The 16,298-nt window shown below is 48.7% G+C and overlaps 1 protein-coding gene across 1 annotated transcript in view; it reads right to left on the reverse strand.

Annotated features, from left to right (window-relative positions):
- LOC121439346 (P2X purinoceptor 3) overlaps nucleotides 1–16,298 on the reverse strand; it is a 36,706-nt gene that overhangs the window by 15,955 nt on the left and 4,453 nt on the right. The window contains exons 2-8 of the mRNA XM_041639848.1: nucleotides 12,546–12,681; nucleotides 12,120–12,191; nucleotides 11,848–11,911; nucleotides 11,011–11,104; nucleotides 10,710–10,787; nucleotides 9,875–10,016; nucleotides 9,327–9,463 (exon numbers count right to left, since the gene is read on the reverse strand). Coding sequence (XP_041495782.1) covers nucleotides 9,327–9,463; nucleotides 9,875–10,016; nucleotides 10,710–10,787; nucleotides 11,011–11,104; nucleotides 11,848–11,911; nucleotides 12,120–12,191; nucleotides 12,546–12,681 — 723 coding nt within the window. The remainder of the gene's footprint in view (nucleotides 1–9,326; nucleotides 9,464–9,874; nucleotides 10,017–10,709; nucleotides 10,788–11,010; nucleotides 11,105–11,847; nucleotides 11,912–12,119; nucleotides 12,192–12,545; nucleotides 12,682–16,298) is intronic.

Raw genomic sequence — 16,298 nt, forward strand, 5'->3', positions numbered from 1 at the left:
ATCACAGGAACTGGCCTCATTCCATTCCCCGTCAGCCCTGCAGCTCAGCATGTGAGAGAACCAGCAGCTGAAAGAGACCTTCAAAGCCATCGCCTCATTATCTGCAAGAGTTTTCACTCTTGAGGCCTCAACACTCCTGTGCAGGAAGCATGCAGCCAAGTTTAAGCTTTGAGTAGTGCCAACCATTACAAGGGCTTCCCCATGCTGAGCTGACACTCAAGAACGCTTGCTGAATGGAGAAGCGTTTTTTATCACCGAGCACAAATCCCTTGGAAGCACTCATATCTGTTTAGAAATGATTTGTCCTCCCATAGAGTAGTGGAAACTCCTTCCTAAACCAGGACCCAAAACTGTTAAACCAGCAGGAAAAACAGCAACAAACGTGCAGGATCCGGTTTGACTTGAGAGGGAAATTTTGGGTCTGGGATTTGGGTTTCTCTGTGAAGGAGGTGCTGTTCTCAGCAAAGCTTTGCCTGCTGGGAAGTAATTTTGCCAGCTGAAATACACTTTTACAGTTGATTCTGTACAGATAGAAAAATATTGCCTGGCAGTCTCTTTGCATCTGGGACGGGGGCCACATCTTTAGAGCCTGCTTGGACTCCTCCCCTGAGAGACAGGCCCAAAGCCAAGCTTATTTATTTAGGGTCTATGGACCTGATAAACTGCAAAAGCAGCCATTTAAAAAGTTGCCTGTTGTTGATCTTTAAGAACACATCCCGAGCTGACCGTGGTAGTCTGCACCTGTCATGCAGCCCTAGGAGAGGCAGAGGGTTGCTGTGAGGTAGCAGCTAGCCTGGCTTGCATAATGAGCTGCAGGCCAGCCTGGGCCACAGGGAGAGGCAGGGGCAGGGGACAACCGTACTGGTCCTATAGTTTACTAGCAGCCGCGAGTGCAGGCTGTGGGGCCAGGCTGCCAGTCTCTGAACGTCTTCCCTGGCACTATATAAGGGTATGTGGCTTTGCCCAGGTTAATGGGACCACCCAAGGCCCAGAGTTTCTCAGAGGTGAAGAGATAACCCCTTTGGCTCTTTGGTCAGCACTCAACAAGTTTTAGATGATATTTTCTATTAGTAACATTGGTTTCTGTGCTGACAGGCTGGACATGGATGTTAGAAAGAGCTATATGCACCCGGGACCACTGGTCCTCCCATGACATGGCAAGAGAGAGAGGGGAGGAGAGAGAACCATGGGAACATACAAACACCCCACGGAAAGGCCTTCCCAATAATGGTTTTCTGTGGAAATGACTGAAGTGGCTGCCTTTGAAACCCAGTCTCTGCAGCGTCTGAAAGCAGGGAAGGAAATCCAGATTGCAGGGAGAGAGGTGAAAGCCAGGGCCCACTTCAGCTCTGTCTGTCAGCTGGCCTGGGAGCTTGGTGAGCTGTGTGCTGTGAGATGGGAGGGGAACCACCCAGATCCTGAGCTTCAGGAAAGCTGCCGCGGGTGATTTTCCAACACAGAAAGCCTGCTGGAAATACCTAGCACACGAGGAGTATCTAGCAGACGAACAAGTGCCCCCCCCCCACACACACACTTTTTTCGGTCCTAGACACCAAGAGAGGAAATCCAAAACTGTGTTGTCTTTTAGTAGCAATGCTGTCTTAGGAACTCTGAGAGTGAAACTGAGAAATCAGACATCATTAAAAGTGCTTCTGTTCCCTTCTCCCCAGCTGTCAGCACTGGGTATATCCCTATGGCTACTGTATTTGTGTGTTGTTGGGCCAGTCACATAATGGTTGAGGGTATGCCAGAAGAAATGAACACAGACCAGGCTTCTGGCTTTGAGGCTCAATGAAGTCGGGCCATTTCTGAGTGGGAGGGTGTGGTGGTCTGTCAATGAGGTCAAAGAGCCAAGCGTGAGAGGGCTTCACAGACTCAACATTAAGGGCTTCTTTAAAAAGTAAAGATTTAGGGGCTGGAGAGATGGCTAAGTGGTTAAGAGCATTGCCTGCTCTTCCAAAGTTCCTGAGTTCAATTCCTGGCAACCACATGGTGGCTCACAACCATCTGTAATGAGGTCTGGTGCTCTCTTCTGGCCTGCAGACATACACACAGACAAATATTGTATACATAATAAATAAATAAATATTTTTAACAAAGTAAAGATTTATTATCCTTTTATATATACATTGGGGATTTGTCTGCATGGACGTCTGTGTTAGGGTGTCAGATCCCCTGGAACTGGAGCTACAGACAGCTGTGAACTGCCATGCAAATAATGGGAACTGAATCCAGGTTCTTTGAAAGAGTAGCCGGTTCTCTTAACCACTGAGTCATCTCTCCAGATGAGAGCCAGAGGGGAGTTTTTGAGGTCTTTGAAGACCAGGAATTTTAGGTTGCATGTGTATAACTGACTTGAAGGACGACCCTCCCGCCCCGGCTGCCATCTATGACACCAACTTCTGTGAGGGGAGCAGGACTGAGAGAAAAGGAGCCCATGTTGCTGCTCTGTGTAGCTCTTGTAGACAGTATCCCTTAGAGGCATGCTATGGACTGAACCCAGGGCCATGCACACGCTAGGAAAGGGCTCTACCACTGCGCTACATCCCTAGCCTAAAAAAAGCATATTTTAATAAAACTTATATTTGTAGATAACATAGCCTCTAAGAACAAAAGCAGCAAAACGCCAGCAAAATTGTTCATGGCTAGGAGTACACAGTCTTTTATTAGGCAATGGTTCACGCTTTCACCAGGGTTCAGAGACCTCCACAAGGCAGCAGAGGGACTTTGACTGGACCTCACATGTGCCCTCTGACCCTAGCTTCTCCCTGCCTCAGTGGGCTGCTTTGCCTCTGTTCTGACTGCTGAGGCTTCACTCTCCATGCATGCCCATGTCTTTAGCTCTAGCCCCTTTCCACAGGCCCTGTAGCTCCCTGCACCCTGCCCACATTTTCAAAGTAGTATCTTTATTAAGCTCTCCTCAAAATACCTAATTTGGGTCTGTCATTTGCTTCCTGTTGAGGCCCGCATAGATACGGTGTTATAAATCTGCCACTATCATCAATGCCTACACACACACATACACACACACACAGATACACACATACATATACACACATACACACATAATACATACATATACACACATGCACGCATGCACATACATACACACACATGCATACATATACACACACGTACACACATACACACACGCACACATACACTGTACACATACACAGACTTGCTCTCTCTTGGCTTGTAACATTTAATCACTAACAAACATGTGTGCCTCACAAACTCACCATGCAGTACGACAATTAGCCCAACTCAAAATACTGAGCTGAATTTTCAGAGGGAATTGAGGCAAATTAAGGGTATATACCTGGGCTGCAAGGTCCCACCCCATTCCTGTCTAAGCTACGGGATGCTACCTCCTGCTTCTGGGGGGTCCTTTGTCTATAGACTGTTGAGCTGTTAGTTCTTATGTTTAGACACGGTGGCAACACTTTGTCTACCACACACCCAGACAACCCTATCAACTGTACTCTCTATATGCTCGGAAAAAAGCTCCAAAAACAAACAAACAAAAAACAAACAAGCAAAAAAAAAAAACACTAGGAGATACTTAGAATAGTTAACTATGCAGAATAGACAAATCTAGGTATAAAAACCAAACATTCTTCTGACCAAACTGCAGGTGGAGAAAGAACAAAAGCCTTTAGAGATCACACAAAAATTAATTTTAGATGGAGAGAACCAAGTCCACTAGGTAAGAACTGAAGGGAGATGTACCCAGGCCACTTTTCCAGTAACTGGACCTGACTCATGACCAACAGGCCACCGTATGAAGCATCCTCTTGCTTGGGGTTGTGACTTAGGAAAGCAGATGCCAGCGGCTTGGACAGAATGACCTCTATGGCTACACTAAGATGCTCTCGTGGTCTTAGACCAAGCACCTCCCCTTCAGAGCGTTTGTTTCCCCTCTGTAAAGGGACAGCGTTGTCTAGATGTGCTCATGGGATCTTTAACACCTAGACCATCTCAAAATCAATGATTCTGCAGGCAAAGAGCTGCACAGAGTGGGGAGGTGGGGGCAGAGAAATGAGCCGCAGAAGTAATTAGCGATGGAAGTGCAGGTCTCCAGCTGCCCCTGGGTATCAGATGTGCAGCGAAAAGCAAGGCCAATCTTGTCTGAATAATTCCACTCTCTCCAGAGCAGACGGCAACAATAGAGTGGGGAGAAATCTGGCTTCTGTTGGAGGGGAGACGGACGAACTTGATTGGGAGGCAAAAGGCCAGAATGCGGATTGGGCCGCCAGCATCTGCTAGTATTTTCACTCCCTGGGAACCCGGGTTCTTTGTTTTTTCAGCAGGGTGGAAAAAATCAACCACCTATGCATGCTTTACTGAGGATTCACGAGTGTGAATGCCGCAGTTTTCCTGGCTGTGGCAGGCATCACTAAGAATATTTATCCACATCCGGGTCCCTGCATGGACTGGATGTGTGAACTCAGCGAGCCTGCCTTTTCCCGTCAGGACTGGAGGGATTGTAGCGTCTACCCTCTAGGATGGGTGAGGAGCAATCAGACACACAGCATGCTAAGCACGTGGCTATATGAGTGCCTGTCCTACTGCTAAGTGGCTTTGTGAGGTTCAAACATCAGCTTCAAATCACCTCGTCATGGAAACCATGGCGAGTGCCCTCTCCTTATCTGAGCGTCCAGAATGGCGATTTTCCCTGCCACAGCAGCAGCTTGGCCTTGAGTGTCAGTATGTCTACCGCTGTACGAGAGTGGCGGTGGGGACCCGGGTGGAGGGAAGAGATAGAACTGTGCCCTGCTTGGCAAGGATGCCAGATGTCTCCCGAAGGCAGTTTTCTTTGGCTCTCTGAAGACTTTACCCAGGTTCAGCTGGGTAGCTTTGCCTGCCCTGTACTTCTGGTTCTGTTACAGAGCAGGTTATTTAGGTTCCTCAGAGAAGCCTATGCCACTCAGGTGGCTCCCCTAGATCCTGATGATTACACTGGTGGAGTCCGGGGAGATCCTCTTCCCAGTCTTGTCCAAATAAACAATCTAAGCTATCTTCCTTTTGAGGCGTGAACTCAAATAGCCCAGGCAGACCTTGAACTCCCTCTGTAGCCCAGGCTGACCTTGAACTCCCTTTGTAGCCAAGGATGACCTTGAACTGATCCTCCTGCTTCTGCCTCCTGAGTGCTGAGGTTACAAGCAAGTGCCTCCATTCCTGGTTTTAGGTTTTGTGTAACTTCTTGAGGTGGCACTGGAGCCCCAGACTTCTTGCGTGTTAGGATCACACTCTACCGACTGAGCTACATCCACACCCTCAACCAAAGCTTATGTTGAACTAAGTGTTTCTCCGGTCCCATTGTGCCTAGCCAGGGCACAGCCACTGCATAATCAGCTGGAGCTACAGAACTCCAAAGCAGCTCTTCCTCAAATGAAAGATATTGTTCCAAACTGCTTGACAGCAGGAGGCGGGGTCTTCACAGCAGACCCCAACTTCACACAAGCATTCTGTCACTGGAGTCGTTTGGAGGACTGAAGGCTTCCTAATGGCCAAAGGGGAGTTATAATGTGAAAACTTGTATTTTAGATTGAGAATTTTATTAAAGTATATAACTATTTTAAGCCACCATACAAATATCCTTTGTATTGATCTCAGTGTGATGAACTAACTGAATAAATATGCCAATTTCTTCCAGTGAGCCAAACAGTATTTTTAACCTACTTTAAAATATGTGTTGTTTCCTAGGGTTTTTCAAACTCTGGAGTTGATTATGAAAGCAATTTCAATTTTTAAAAATTCTTCTTTCCAGAGAACATACATATATATTTTAAACTACCAAATGGAAAGTGTAATGGGAGAAGCCATTATTTTTTAAAGTTGCAAAGTAAGGTGAAAAGGAAAGCGGATTATTGTGATGGTTAATAACGACTGTCAATCTGATCTGATTTAAAACACCCAGGGCACCAACTTACGGGAATGTCTGTGAGGACTTTTCCAAAGAGATTTAACAGAGGAGTGAAGACCAACCCTGAATGTAGACAGTACCATCACAAAGGTTGGAGTGGCCACAAAGTGAAAAGGAGAAAGCAGGTGGAACCAGCATTCATCTCTCTCTGCTTCCTGGCTGAGCATGCAATGTGACCCGCCACCTCACACTCCTGCCACCAGGCCTTCTTGTCATTATGGATTATGCCCTCAAACCACAAGCCAAAGAAAATCCTTCCTTCCTCAATTCCTTTTGTTGGGTATTTTGCCACAGAAGCTAGAAAAGTAGTTAATGCAAGAAATTGGTACCAGGAGCAGGGTTCCTGTTGCGATAAACATAATCACTTGGGTTTGCGTGCTTTTGGGATGAGTTTGCTGGAGGAATGCAAAGAATTTGGGGCTCCAGACTAGAGAAGCCCTAGAACTACATAGGAAGAGAGTAAAGGGCCACTGTGTGTCAGGGTCACCGTGACAGCACAGCAGGAACAGCAGAAAAGCCTGGCGTGTGCAGTAAATGAGAACGGAGTACGGCAGGTTTAAAGACAAAGACAAAGCGGATGAGGAGAAGGCAGCTAGAGCTGCTGGAGAAATCAATGCCACTCAAGAGAAACTGGCACCCTAGGGCAGTAGGAAAGGCGAGGTCTTACTCACAGAGCACTTCAACTTGTGAAAATGCAAATTCGCTTGAAAAAGAGAAAGCCTACATTAAGCATGCTAATCACCAGAACCAGAGGGCCACATAGGAAAGCATTTTCCCAGGGTCTGCCTCCAAGGCACACAAAGGTTGCCATAACCGTTGTCTGAGGGCTTATGCTACATCTTCATCTGGCAGCACAACTTGGCAGCATTTTCCATGAGGCACTGGTTCTGCAGGCATGGAGGAGTCACAGACGCTAACACCAGAGTTCTAGAAGCTACTGAAGCCAGGCAGTGTGGAGCTGGGTCAGGTCAGACTTGCTGTAAGTAGGCCTTAAGAGGCCATGGCATGAAGCTGAGAAGGTGAATCCTAAGTTGTAATGGAGACCCCAGGATATTGGAGATGCTAGTAATGAGGAATGCGTTCCAAGAACTGCTTCATGAAGCAGAGCTGGCCTAGGAGAGAGCCTGTGTGTACGGTAGGCACCAGAACCAGAACTGCAGCCACCCAAGAAAACTGCAGCCCAGACAGTGCCATCAAGAGCCCCACATCCCAGACATGGAACTACAGGGTTTGGTGTCGACCCTGCTGTGATCCAGTCATATCTTGTCTGAGTCTTTGCTTGTTTATTTCCATCCTTCCTTTGTCAGAAGAATATCATGTTTTCTTCATGATATTGCATAAGAGAAGTGTACGACTTGAAGGCTTGATTTTTACAGGGACTCATATATAAGACATTTCCCAAATCTCACAGGAGAACGTATTTAAAGTTCTGAAATTTTAGAACTGTTGAGATATTGGAGACTTATTAGAGATGAACTAATATATTTTAAATTACAAAATGAACAGGAGATAGGAATCAGGGAGGGATGCAATGGTATAATTTAAAAGTGATACGCTCGGGTGTCAAGCTGATGAAATGAAGACTTGTGATAGTTAATCCTGATTATCAACTTGGCCAGACTTAGATTCGCCTAGGAGACACACTTCTAGCCTTGTGTGATGGAGTGTTTAATTCAGGTGGGAAGACCCACCTGGATGTGGCGGATGTGGATGTGGCGGCTGAGTTTCAGGTGAGTGCAGAGCAGGCAGTGGGTGGAGTATCTCTGTTTGCTGACCGAGGATGCCATCTGACTAGCCACTTTAGGCTCATGATGACATGACTCCCCTCATGATGGACAGGACCCTCAAACTGTACCAAAACAAACCTTCCTGCTTTAAATTGCTTTCTTCTGGAATGTTTTCACAGGAGGCAAAAGACTAACTATATACAATGTAGCATTACACTGAAGACTGCTACAACAAGGTGGAGCTTGAGTAACAATTCTTCACATCTGTAACAATGTAGTCTACGTATCTTACCCCATCTCTGCAAATCCGTTTTCTTAAGTTTCTTTTTTCAAGCATATAATGTTGTGTACTTAATCAGGGTCCTTCCGGGAATTTGGGGATTTTCAGAAATTAAGGCAAGGACTGGGAAAATAGCTCATTTGGCATAAGTGCTCAGTGCGTAGGCCTGGATATCTGAGTTCAAGTTCCCAGCACACATATAAAAGCCAGATGCATGGCACAGGGATCTGTAATAGCGGAAGCAGAGACAGGGAAATCGCCACAAGTGCATAGGCCAGCTGTCCTGATATGTGGGAATGAATGAGCAGGACCCTGCCTCAAACAAGGCAGAGAACATAGTTTGTAGAAAATTCAGAGTTTGTTCTCTGACCTCTGAATGTGCGCGTGTACACACATGCATGTGCGTGCACACACACACACACACACACACACACACACACAGGAGAGAGAGAGGGAGAGAGAGAGAGAGAGAGAGAGAGAGAGAGCGCAAAACTCCACCCTTTGGGCAGCTAAGTATATTCTCTCAGCATTTCACAGATGGGGACCTAACAGGGAAGAGGCCAAGGACTTGTTCAAGGCTCCGCTGTTCCAATCAGTTCACCCTGGGCTTCCTCTCTTTCCCTTTTGCCTAGTGGGAAAACTCCCCCAAATAAAAGTCCTTCAGGCCCCACAGCTATTTGGAATACCAATTAGATGATATTTAAAAACCAGTTTTCCCCCAGAAGAGCATGAAAGAACTACTGATCACTATAGCTGCTGCCTGTGAATCACGGGATTTCCTGGTTTTAGAGAGAAATGTCAATTTCCCATTTTGGAAGAAGAAACTGTGGCAGATATTGTGCTTACTTTGGGAGTCAGAGCCTCAGAAAATTCAGGCTCAGGGCAGGGAATGGGGCTGGACAGGAACCAGGCACACCAGCGTGTGTGCAGGACAGGGAATGGGGCTGGACAGGAACCAGGCACACCTGTGTGTGTGCAGGACAGGGAATGGGGCTGGACATGAACCAGGAACACCAGTGTGTGTGCAGGGCAGGGAATGGGGCTGGACAGGAACCAGGCACACCAACCAGTGTCAGGGACAGAGCTAAAAGCAAGTAAAAAAAAATGACAGAATCGAGTACTTCCAGAAACTTTGGCCAGCTGGTGTGACTACTGTCCTCAGAAGATCCCAGGTGGTTGGATTCCTTTTATGGCAGGAATCCACACCTCACACCACAATTCAGGGATGGCCAGCTCTCAGGAAGTCCTCCCCAAGCTTGAACTGAAACCTGGTGGGGACCAGACGAGGGACATGAGGAGCTCCCTTCCCAATGTGCATTTCTGCTCGACAGGAACGTCGTTGGAGCTAGCTGCCTGAGGCTTCTGCCCCTGCTCAGCGAGGGAGGCTTACCTGAAGTTGTAGCCAGGGGAAACGCTGCTTTTCTCAGACACTCCGTCCAGCCGGGTGAAGGAATATTTGGGGATACACTGGTCCCAGGCCTTGTCCAGGTCACACACCCAGCCGATCTTAATGCCCAGAACGCCACCCTGAGGAAAGGGCCAGGTATGAGCTCTCTGCTGTCCTCAGTCAGGGCTGAGGGTTTGTGGAGAGGGATCTCTTTCTCTTCTCTACATGGGAGGTGGTAGTAGGGAGGGGGTGACCTTCGGGGAAGAGCCCAGAGTCTTAGAGTCCCCGAGAGACAACATAGGGAAGAGAGAGCACTGTTGCAGATAGCTTTCCTGTGGCATGGTGCTTTCAGGAGACGGAATGCCTCTTCTGGGGAAGTAGAGGCAAGATCTCTGGGGGAGAGATGGACAGGATTTGGGAATCTGCATGTCTGGGGTGCCTCCACCAGGAGGCATTTACTGCCCAGCATCCCAGGGGTGATCCCTGAAGTCTATGGGAGCCCTGAACTTTCTGGGTAAGCAGAGGGGCATGGACAAGAGACAGGTTCTCACCGTGCGGGCCAGCTTGGCAAAATCTTGCCCGGCAAACTTAACCACATCCCCTACCCTCAAGATGGGGCAGAATGGGGCCTTTTCAGGGTGGAAGCGGCATGTCTTTATGTCCTTGGCTGTCAGGTTGGGCAGGAGGTTTCCCCTGGGGAGGAAAGAGGAAAGAGATGAGGCCCAGAATTAAAGTAGAGATAGTTATGCCTAAGTTTTCTCCAGTCTTCTGTATGCTTCTGGCCCTCAACACCGAGATGGGGACATCTACTGCACCTCAGCCCCTCCCCGTCTACCTCCCTTCTTTCCTCGCATGGTTTTGTAACCCCCGTGTTCCATCTCATGGCAGGGCTAGAAATGTCTGTGGCCAGGGTCTCCAACTACCAGGCTGGGCTCCTGGTGACCAGAGTCTCTCCTGATTGCTCTGTGTATCTCCGTGGTGCCTGGCAGGGTCCTTTGCACAAGGCTCACTGCCACTAGGTAGTTGCTGAATGTATGAGCCAATGTAGTGAGGGCAAACTAAGACAAAGCAAACAAGCAAACAAAACAAAAAACAAAAATACCAAGCAAACCAACAGTCTCTATTGAGGGCTGTAGGTGGCAAGAAATAAAAGTGACAGACACTTCACACCCCAACTGCAGGAGGCCTCGGTGTCCACAGCCGGGCCATGCTGTCTTTTCTCTGCTGCGAGAGACTCCTATGTGGGTTCAAAGCTCCAAAGCAGGGACACAGGCAGAGAAACTGGCTATGTGGCATTTGGGATAGGAGCTCCAGGGAGTTGAGTAGATGGAGAGAAAGAGGGGGGCCTCTGTGGCAGGCTGAATGAGGGGGGAATCGGCAACTCACTTCTCGAAGTTGAAGAGAGGGAAACGGATGCTGTTCTTGATGAAAATGGTGAAGTTCTCAGCTTCCATCATGATAGGCCTGCGGGCGAGAAGGGGCGATTCAGCTCTTGGAAGAAGGGAGACAGGGGGCTTTTCTCAGGAATATTCCTTTGTGGGTGCCTCTGGAAAGGAGACATAGACCAAGGGCCTATGGGAGCAAGGGTGAGAGGCAGAGGCAGGGCAGGGCGATGACACCCTAAGATAACATTCCCACTGGGATCATGCAAAGCCCTCCATGTGCTTGGGGATGCTCAGAGCCTTACATCTCCACGGTGTCCACTTCGGTGGGGCACCAGCCCTGGATCTCACAGGTCCGGAGAACAGAGCTGTAGTTCACACAGCGGCCAGTGAGGATCCCTGGAGGGTGAAACTTCATGTCGAGGTGGCTTCCTGACCCTTGCCACTCCCACCCCCCACCCCCATCCTCACCAGGGCCCCAGCAGGTGAGCAAGGCAAGCCAATGCATGTGTCCCCAACACCCCAGGACTCTTCTTCCTTGCCTCTTAGTCTGAGCATCCCTTCTTCCTAGAATACCCTTCACGAAGCTCCCTCCATCTTGCCGAATCTTCCCCCAACTTCAGGTCACCTCCAGGAGGGCTTTGGAGCCACATCTCAGAACCATCCTTGTTCCCTCCCCTGGGCTCTCTGTATTTTTTTAAAATATTTATTTATTTATTATGTATACAATATTCTGTCTGTGTGTATGCCTGAAGGCCAGGAGAGGGCGCCAGACCTCATTACAGATGGTTGTGAGCCACCATGTGGTTGCTGGGAATTGAACTCAGGACCTTTGGAAGAGCAGGCAGTGCTCTTAACTGCTGAGCCATCTCTCCAGCCCCTGTATTTTTTTTTTTTAAATACTACCTGCTACTCTACGCTGCCACTAAAAACCTAGACTGAACTCTTGGGGCAGGAACCATGTACCTCCACAGCCCTGACTGCACCCAGAAAACTTCTTGTAACACTGGCAGAATTCCATAGAATAGGCTTGCCCCCTTTTCTGACTTGGGCTTATCCCCATGGAGAGTTCACTGCATTTTAGAGTCCCATGAAGGCTTGGGGTTGGGGTTGGGGTGGGATGGAGAAAGGGCTGCACTCACCCCCACCCGGGAAGCGCTCAGGCCCACACTGGCTGTCAGACACACAGCGGTACTTCTCCTCATTCTGTGGAAAGACAGGGTCGCACGTGTATGAAGGACCCTCCCTTGGCCCTGGGTCAGCCATTCGTTCCCATTGCCTCCCCCAGGTTCCCACAGCTGTGGCTTCTGGTGGGTGGCAGGTCCAGTCGCAGCTCCGAGGCTAGACCAGGGGCCTCAGTTCATACCCCCTGCCTTGCTTCTGCCGGTATGCCTCTGTGACCTTTTCCACTCACCTCTGGACAGAATCCTTGCATTTGATTTTCAGTGACGATCATCTTGGTGATGATGACAAAGACAGAGGTGCCCTTGGGAGGAGAAGGGAGAGGGAAAAAGCCCCGTCCCAATCTGCAGGGCAGGAAGTGATTTCTGCTGCTCTACAGAAGAGGAAGCCGCAGTCTGCCTGTGATTTGGCCAAGGTGGCAGAGCTAACAAGAGGCACAGCTGGCATTCAAACAAACTTTTCCTAACCACCTGGTGTCCCCTCTTGCTCTCCTTCTGATCGCTCTCCATGAAAGAACAGATGTCACAGGGCCTGGGGGGGGGGGGGGGTTGAGGGAGTCCAGCTTCTTTATGCCCAATCCCCCCAGCAGTGCTGTAGCTTCTGTCCCCACGCTCCCCAGACGTGGGCATGCACATGTCCCTAGGGTAGGGCACCGTACCTGGGGTGGGGTCACATAATCTGAGACATCCATGACTCTGTTGGCATAGCGTCCGAACCCTTTCACCTTCGTCACTACCGAGGACTCAATGGCGGTGTCCCGCACTTGGTAGGCCTTCTCGTGCAAGAAAACCCACCTGCAGCAGAGAATGGGGATAGGGAAAGAGCCCACAGGCTAATGAGATGGGGTGGGGAATCCTCCTTCCTGCCAACATTAGAGTTTAGGGGTATGCTTGGCAGGGTCATGCGTTGGGATGAGAAACAGGGACGAGTTCTTGGTTAGTTAGCAAGTCTTCATAACCACCTCTGGGGAGCACGTCTGGGCTTCTTCTTCTAATTGTTCTCCTATGAAAACTCTTATTATTCCAACATGTACCATATGGTGTACAGTGTGTGCATGTCTGGAGGTCAGAAGTTTGGTGCGGTGTCCCTTCTCCTACAGAAGTTGATATTGTTTTTTTTTTTTCTTTTTGAAACAGAGTCTCACTCTAGTCTGGCCCTGCCTGGACTAGAATTCATTTTGTAGACCATGCTGGCCTTGAACTCACAGAGATGTACCCGTCTCTACCTCCTAAGTGCTAGGATTAAAGGCGAGCGCCACTGTGCCTGAAATCAGAAGTTGATACCGAGACAGACGTTTGGGTATCACCTCTATTGCTGTCCACCTTATCTTCTTGGAAACAAGGCCTCGCTGAACCTGGTACTCGGTGACTGGCTAGGCTGGCTAGCCGTGAGCTCTCTATCTACCTGTCTACCTATCAGCACTGGATTACCAGTATGCACCGCCATGCCTGGCACTGCTTTTCTTAAAGACTGCACCAGGGGACTCTAGAATGCTAGGAAATTGCTCTACTAATGATGAACTACAGTCCCAGCCTATTTGTGACTGACACATAGAAAACATGGAGCTATGTTTGACTCCTTAGGAGGAAGTTCCACCCCTTGTGGGCTACATGCATGGCCAAAAGTAAGTACTGCTGATAACAAGGTCTCGCCTCTAGCAGGCACCAAGGAGAGTGGAGACAGAGGTCCCCAGCTGCAAACCCTGAGCAGCCCAAGCTTTATTTATGGTTGTGCCCTGTGTGTCAGGAACACAGGAGACATTCAAGAAAAAAAAAACAATGAAAGGTCCTTGGAGCGGGCTTCTTGGCAACACAGGCTAGGAAATTAGGAGGAGGTGGGGGTGTGGACGGTGATGGTGCCTCTGCCTGGGCGGCGAACACCATTGGGGAAATGGGGACACTAATCTTATTCCTTGCATTGTGCTTCCACCTAGTGGTCATTACCTGTCTTCCCATAGTTTAAAGCCGTCACGTGACCTTCCTTCTGTCTCACCTGCTTCTGTGGACCTTCCCAGACCAGTCTGAGAGACTCAGACTGCTGACTCCGCCCATCTGTGAAGGCCCGCCTGCCCGTGTGACAAAAGCCACCACAGCTCTCAGGGTGCAAGGCATCCAGTCCCTATACCTGTCCCAGCCTGACACCTGGGCCTGGTGACACACTGGAAGGTCAATGCAGTTACTGTCTTTATTCTGTAGGCGAGAAAAACCTATCAAACAGGTTTGGGAAAATTTACACACTCTACAACAAACCAATGATTTGCTAAATTTTGGTAACCTTATCATCATCATAATCATCATTAGTACCACTGTTATGGCTGTTGTGTTGCGGTGCTAAGGATGGAACCTGGGGCTTTACAGGTACTCTATCACTGAGATACACTCCTAAGCCTGCTGGCCTTACTTGACCACAGAAGCTGTTTGGGAAAGAGAACTTAGGACAGTTGGCCGAATCAAGCAGAATACTTCGGGAAGGCTGGGTTAACATCATTATCTGCCTCTACCAAACGTTGGGAAGGCACATCAGGAGATGACAGAAGGAGTCTGGGACAGTTTAGCTCAGAGAATGTGGTGGGCACCCCTGAGGCAGCTGCAGAGGCAGTGCTGTGGGCACCCCTGGAAGGGCAGCTGCAGAGGTATACAACCCCGCAGAGGGTTAGGCAGGCATGAGGCATTTGGAAGGGGTTAGCGAGTGTCCATCCCAGGAATTCCTGTCATTAGATTGGCTATGAACTGCTGTTCAGGAGGTTATGAACACCACAAGGCTGGCAAGACTGGGCAGCTTGCTTTTCCATGTTTTGTGTAAGCTGAGGAGATATTTTTCTTGGGTGGAGGGTGGACTGTATGACCTTGAGGTTCCTATACTGTTAGAAGATTGAGAAGGAAGCAGCGTTCAGGTCACTAAGGGAGGTAGAGTCACTTGTAGGATAGGATAGATACACTGTTGTTTACAGCAAGCATGGGCTGGTCTTTGTGAGGTCTCTCCATTTAGTGAGTCCAGTACCATCCCTATGATGGAGCTTTACTTACTGAAGCGCTCTCTCTCTCTCTCTCTCTCTCTCTCTGTGTGTGTGTGTGTGTGTGTGTGTGTGTGTGTGTATAATTCCTCAGAAGCTATCTCCTTTTTCCCTTGTGTGGGAGTCAGTATGTGTATGCCATTGTATATGTGGGGAGGTCAGAGGGCAACTTGCAGGAACCAGTTCTCTTCTATTCTGCGGGTCTTGGGGACTTAACTCAGGTTTCCAGGCTTGGTGTAAGGTAGCTTGACATAAAGGCTCTCTTACTGGCATAGCATCTGTCTGCCTGTCTATCTACCTACCAATCTACCTATCTCTCATCTATCTATCTATCTATCTATCTATCTATCTATCTATCTATCTGTGACAGGGTCTCTCATCTATCTGGCTGTCTGTCTATGAATCTATGAATGGCAAGGTCTCTCCCTTTTACCTGGCACTCACCAACTAAGCTACATTGGCTGGCTAGCAAACCCCAGGGACGCACCTGTTTCTGTTTCTCCAGCCCTGGGATTAGAAGAATGTGCAACAATGCCAGGTCTGCTTCACACACGTTCTGGGGATTAACCCTAAGTGCTTGTGCTTGCGAGGTGAGCACTTTATGCAGTCAGCCATCTCCCCAGCCACTCCTTTTTTAACGTGTAATTGGCGAGCAATCGTTGTCTGTATCTATGGGACATGCTGTGAATGTTTTGGTGCATGTATACATTAGAGAATGAGTCTATTAAGCTGATTTGCATAACTATCTCTTTATACTTCTCTGCTTTTTTTTTTTTTGTAGCATCATCCTCTTGGATTCTGAATGCTTTCTTGCATGAGAGCAAGAGGGTGGAGTTGCAGCTCTGCCAAATGGCTTTGAACCTGTTACCTGCTTTATTGTGGCTGCTGTGTAGCAGCCGGTAAGTTGATTAATGCACCATTAAGCGTTATCCACATGCTTGTAAAATGCTCTTCTGAGCACCACACCTTTAGAGAATTCTGCAGTGCTGTCTGCGTTACTGATCTTTCCATAGTTTCCTTTTTTTTTTTTTGAAGGGGAGGAATTTCATTAAGGTCTCATTCACCGTGTTATGTTCTAATGGAGACGAAGGCAGGCAGCATCTTGTTACAGGATCCAAGGAAGTTATCCGAAAGAGAGCACCATTAGCTCATGGCCTTGTGCCCTCTGGAAGGACGGGGAATGAGGTCTGGGGGCCTGACTCTCTAACTCAGCTAAGATACTGGCTGCTGCTGAACACTTATCAGAGAGTAAGGCACAGTCCACACGGACTTCTGGAACTCCGGGGAGCCTTGTCACAGGACTGACATGCTTCTGGGTGCTGAGCTAAGGAAATGGTTCTCTGAGGCCAGTACCCCATCCTTAAAGCCAGGGCACATTTGTAGATGCAAAGAGCATTC

Source organism: Microtus oregoni, unplaced genomic scaffold (assembly GCF_018167655.1).
Source record: "Microtus oregoni isolate MIOR12 unplaced genomic scaffold, Mior012 000060F_ref0000265, whole genome shotgun sequence".
NCBI classification, from domain to species: Eukaryota; Metazoa; Chordata; class Mammalia; order Rodentia; family Cricetidae; genus Microtus; species Microtus oregoni.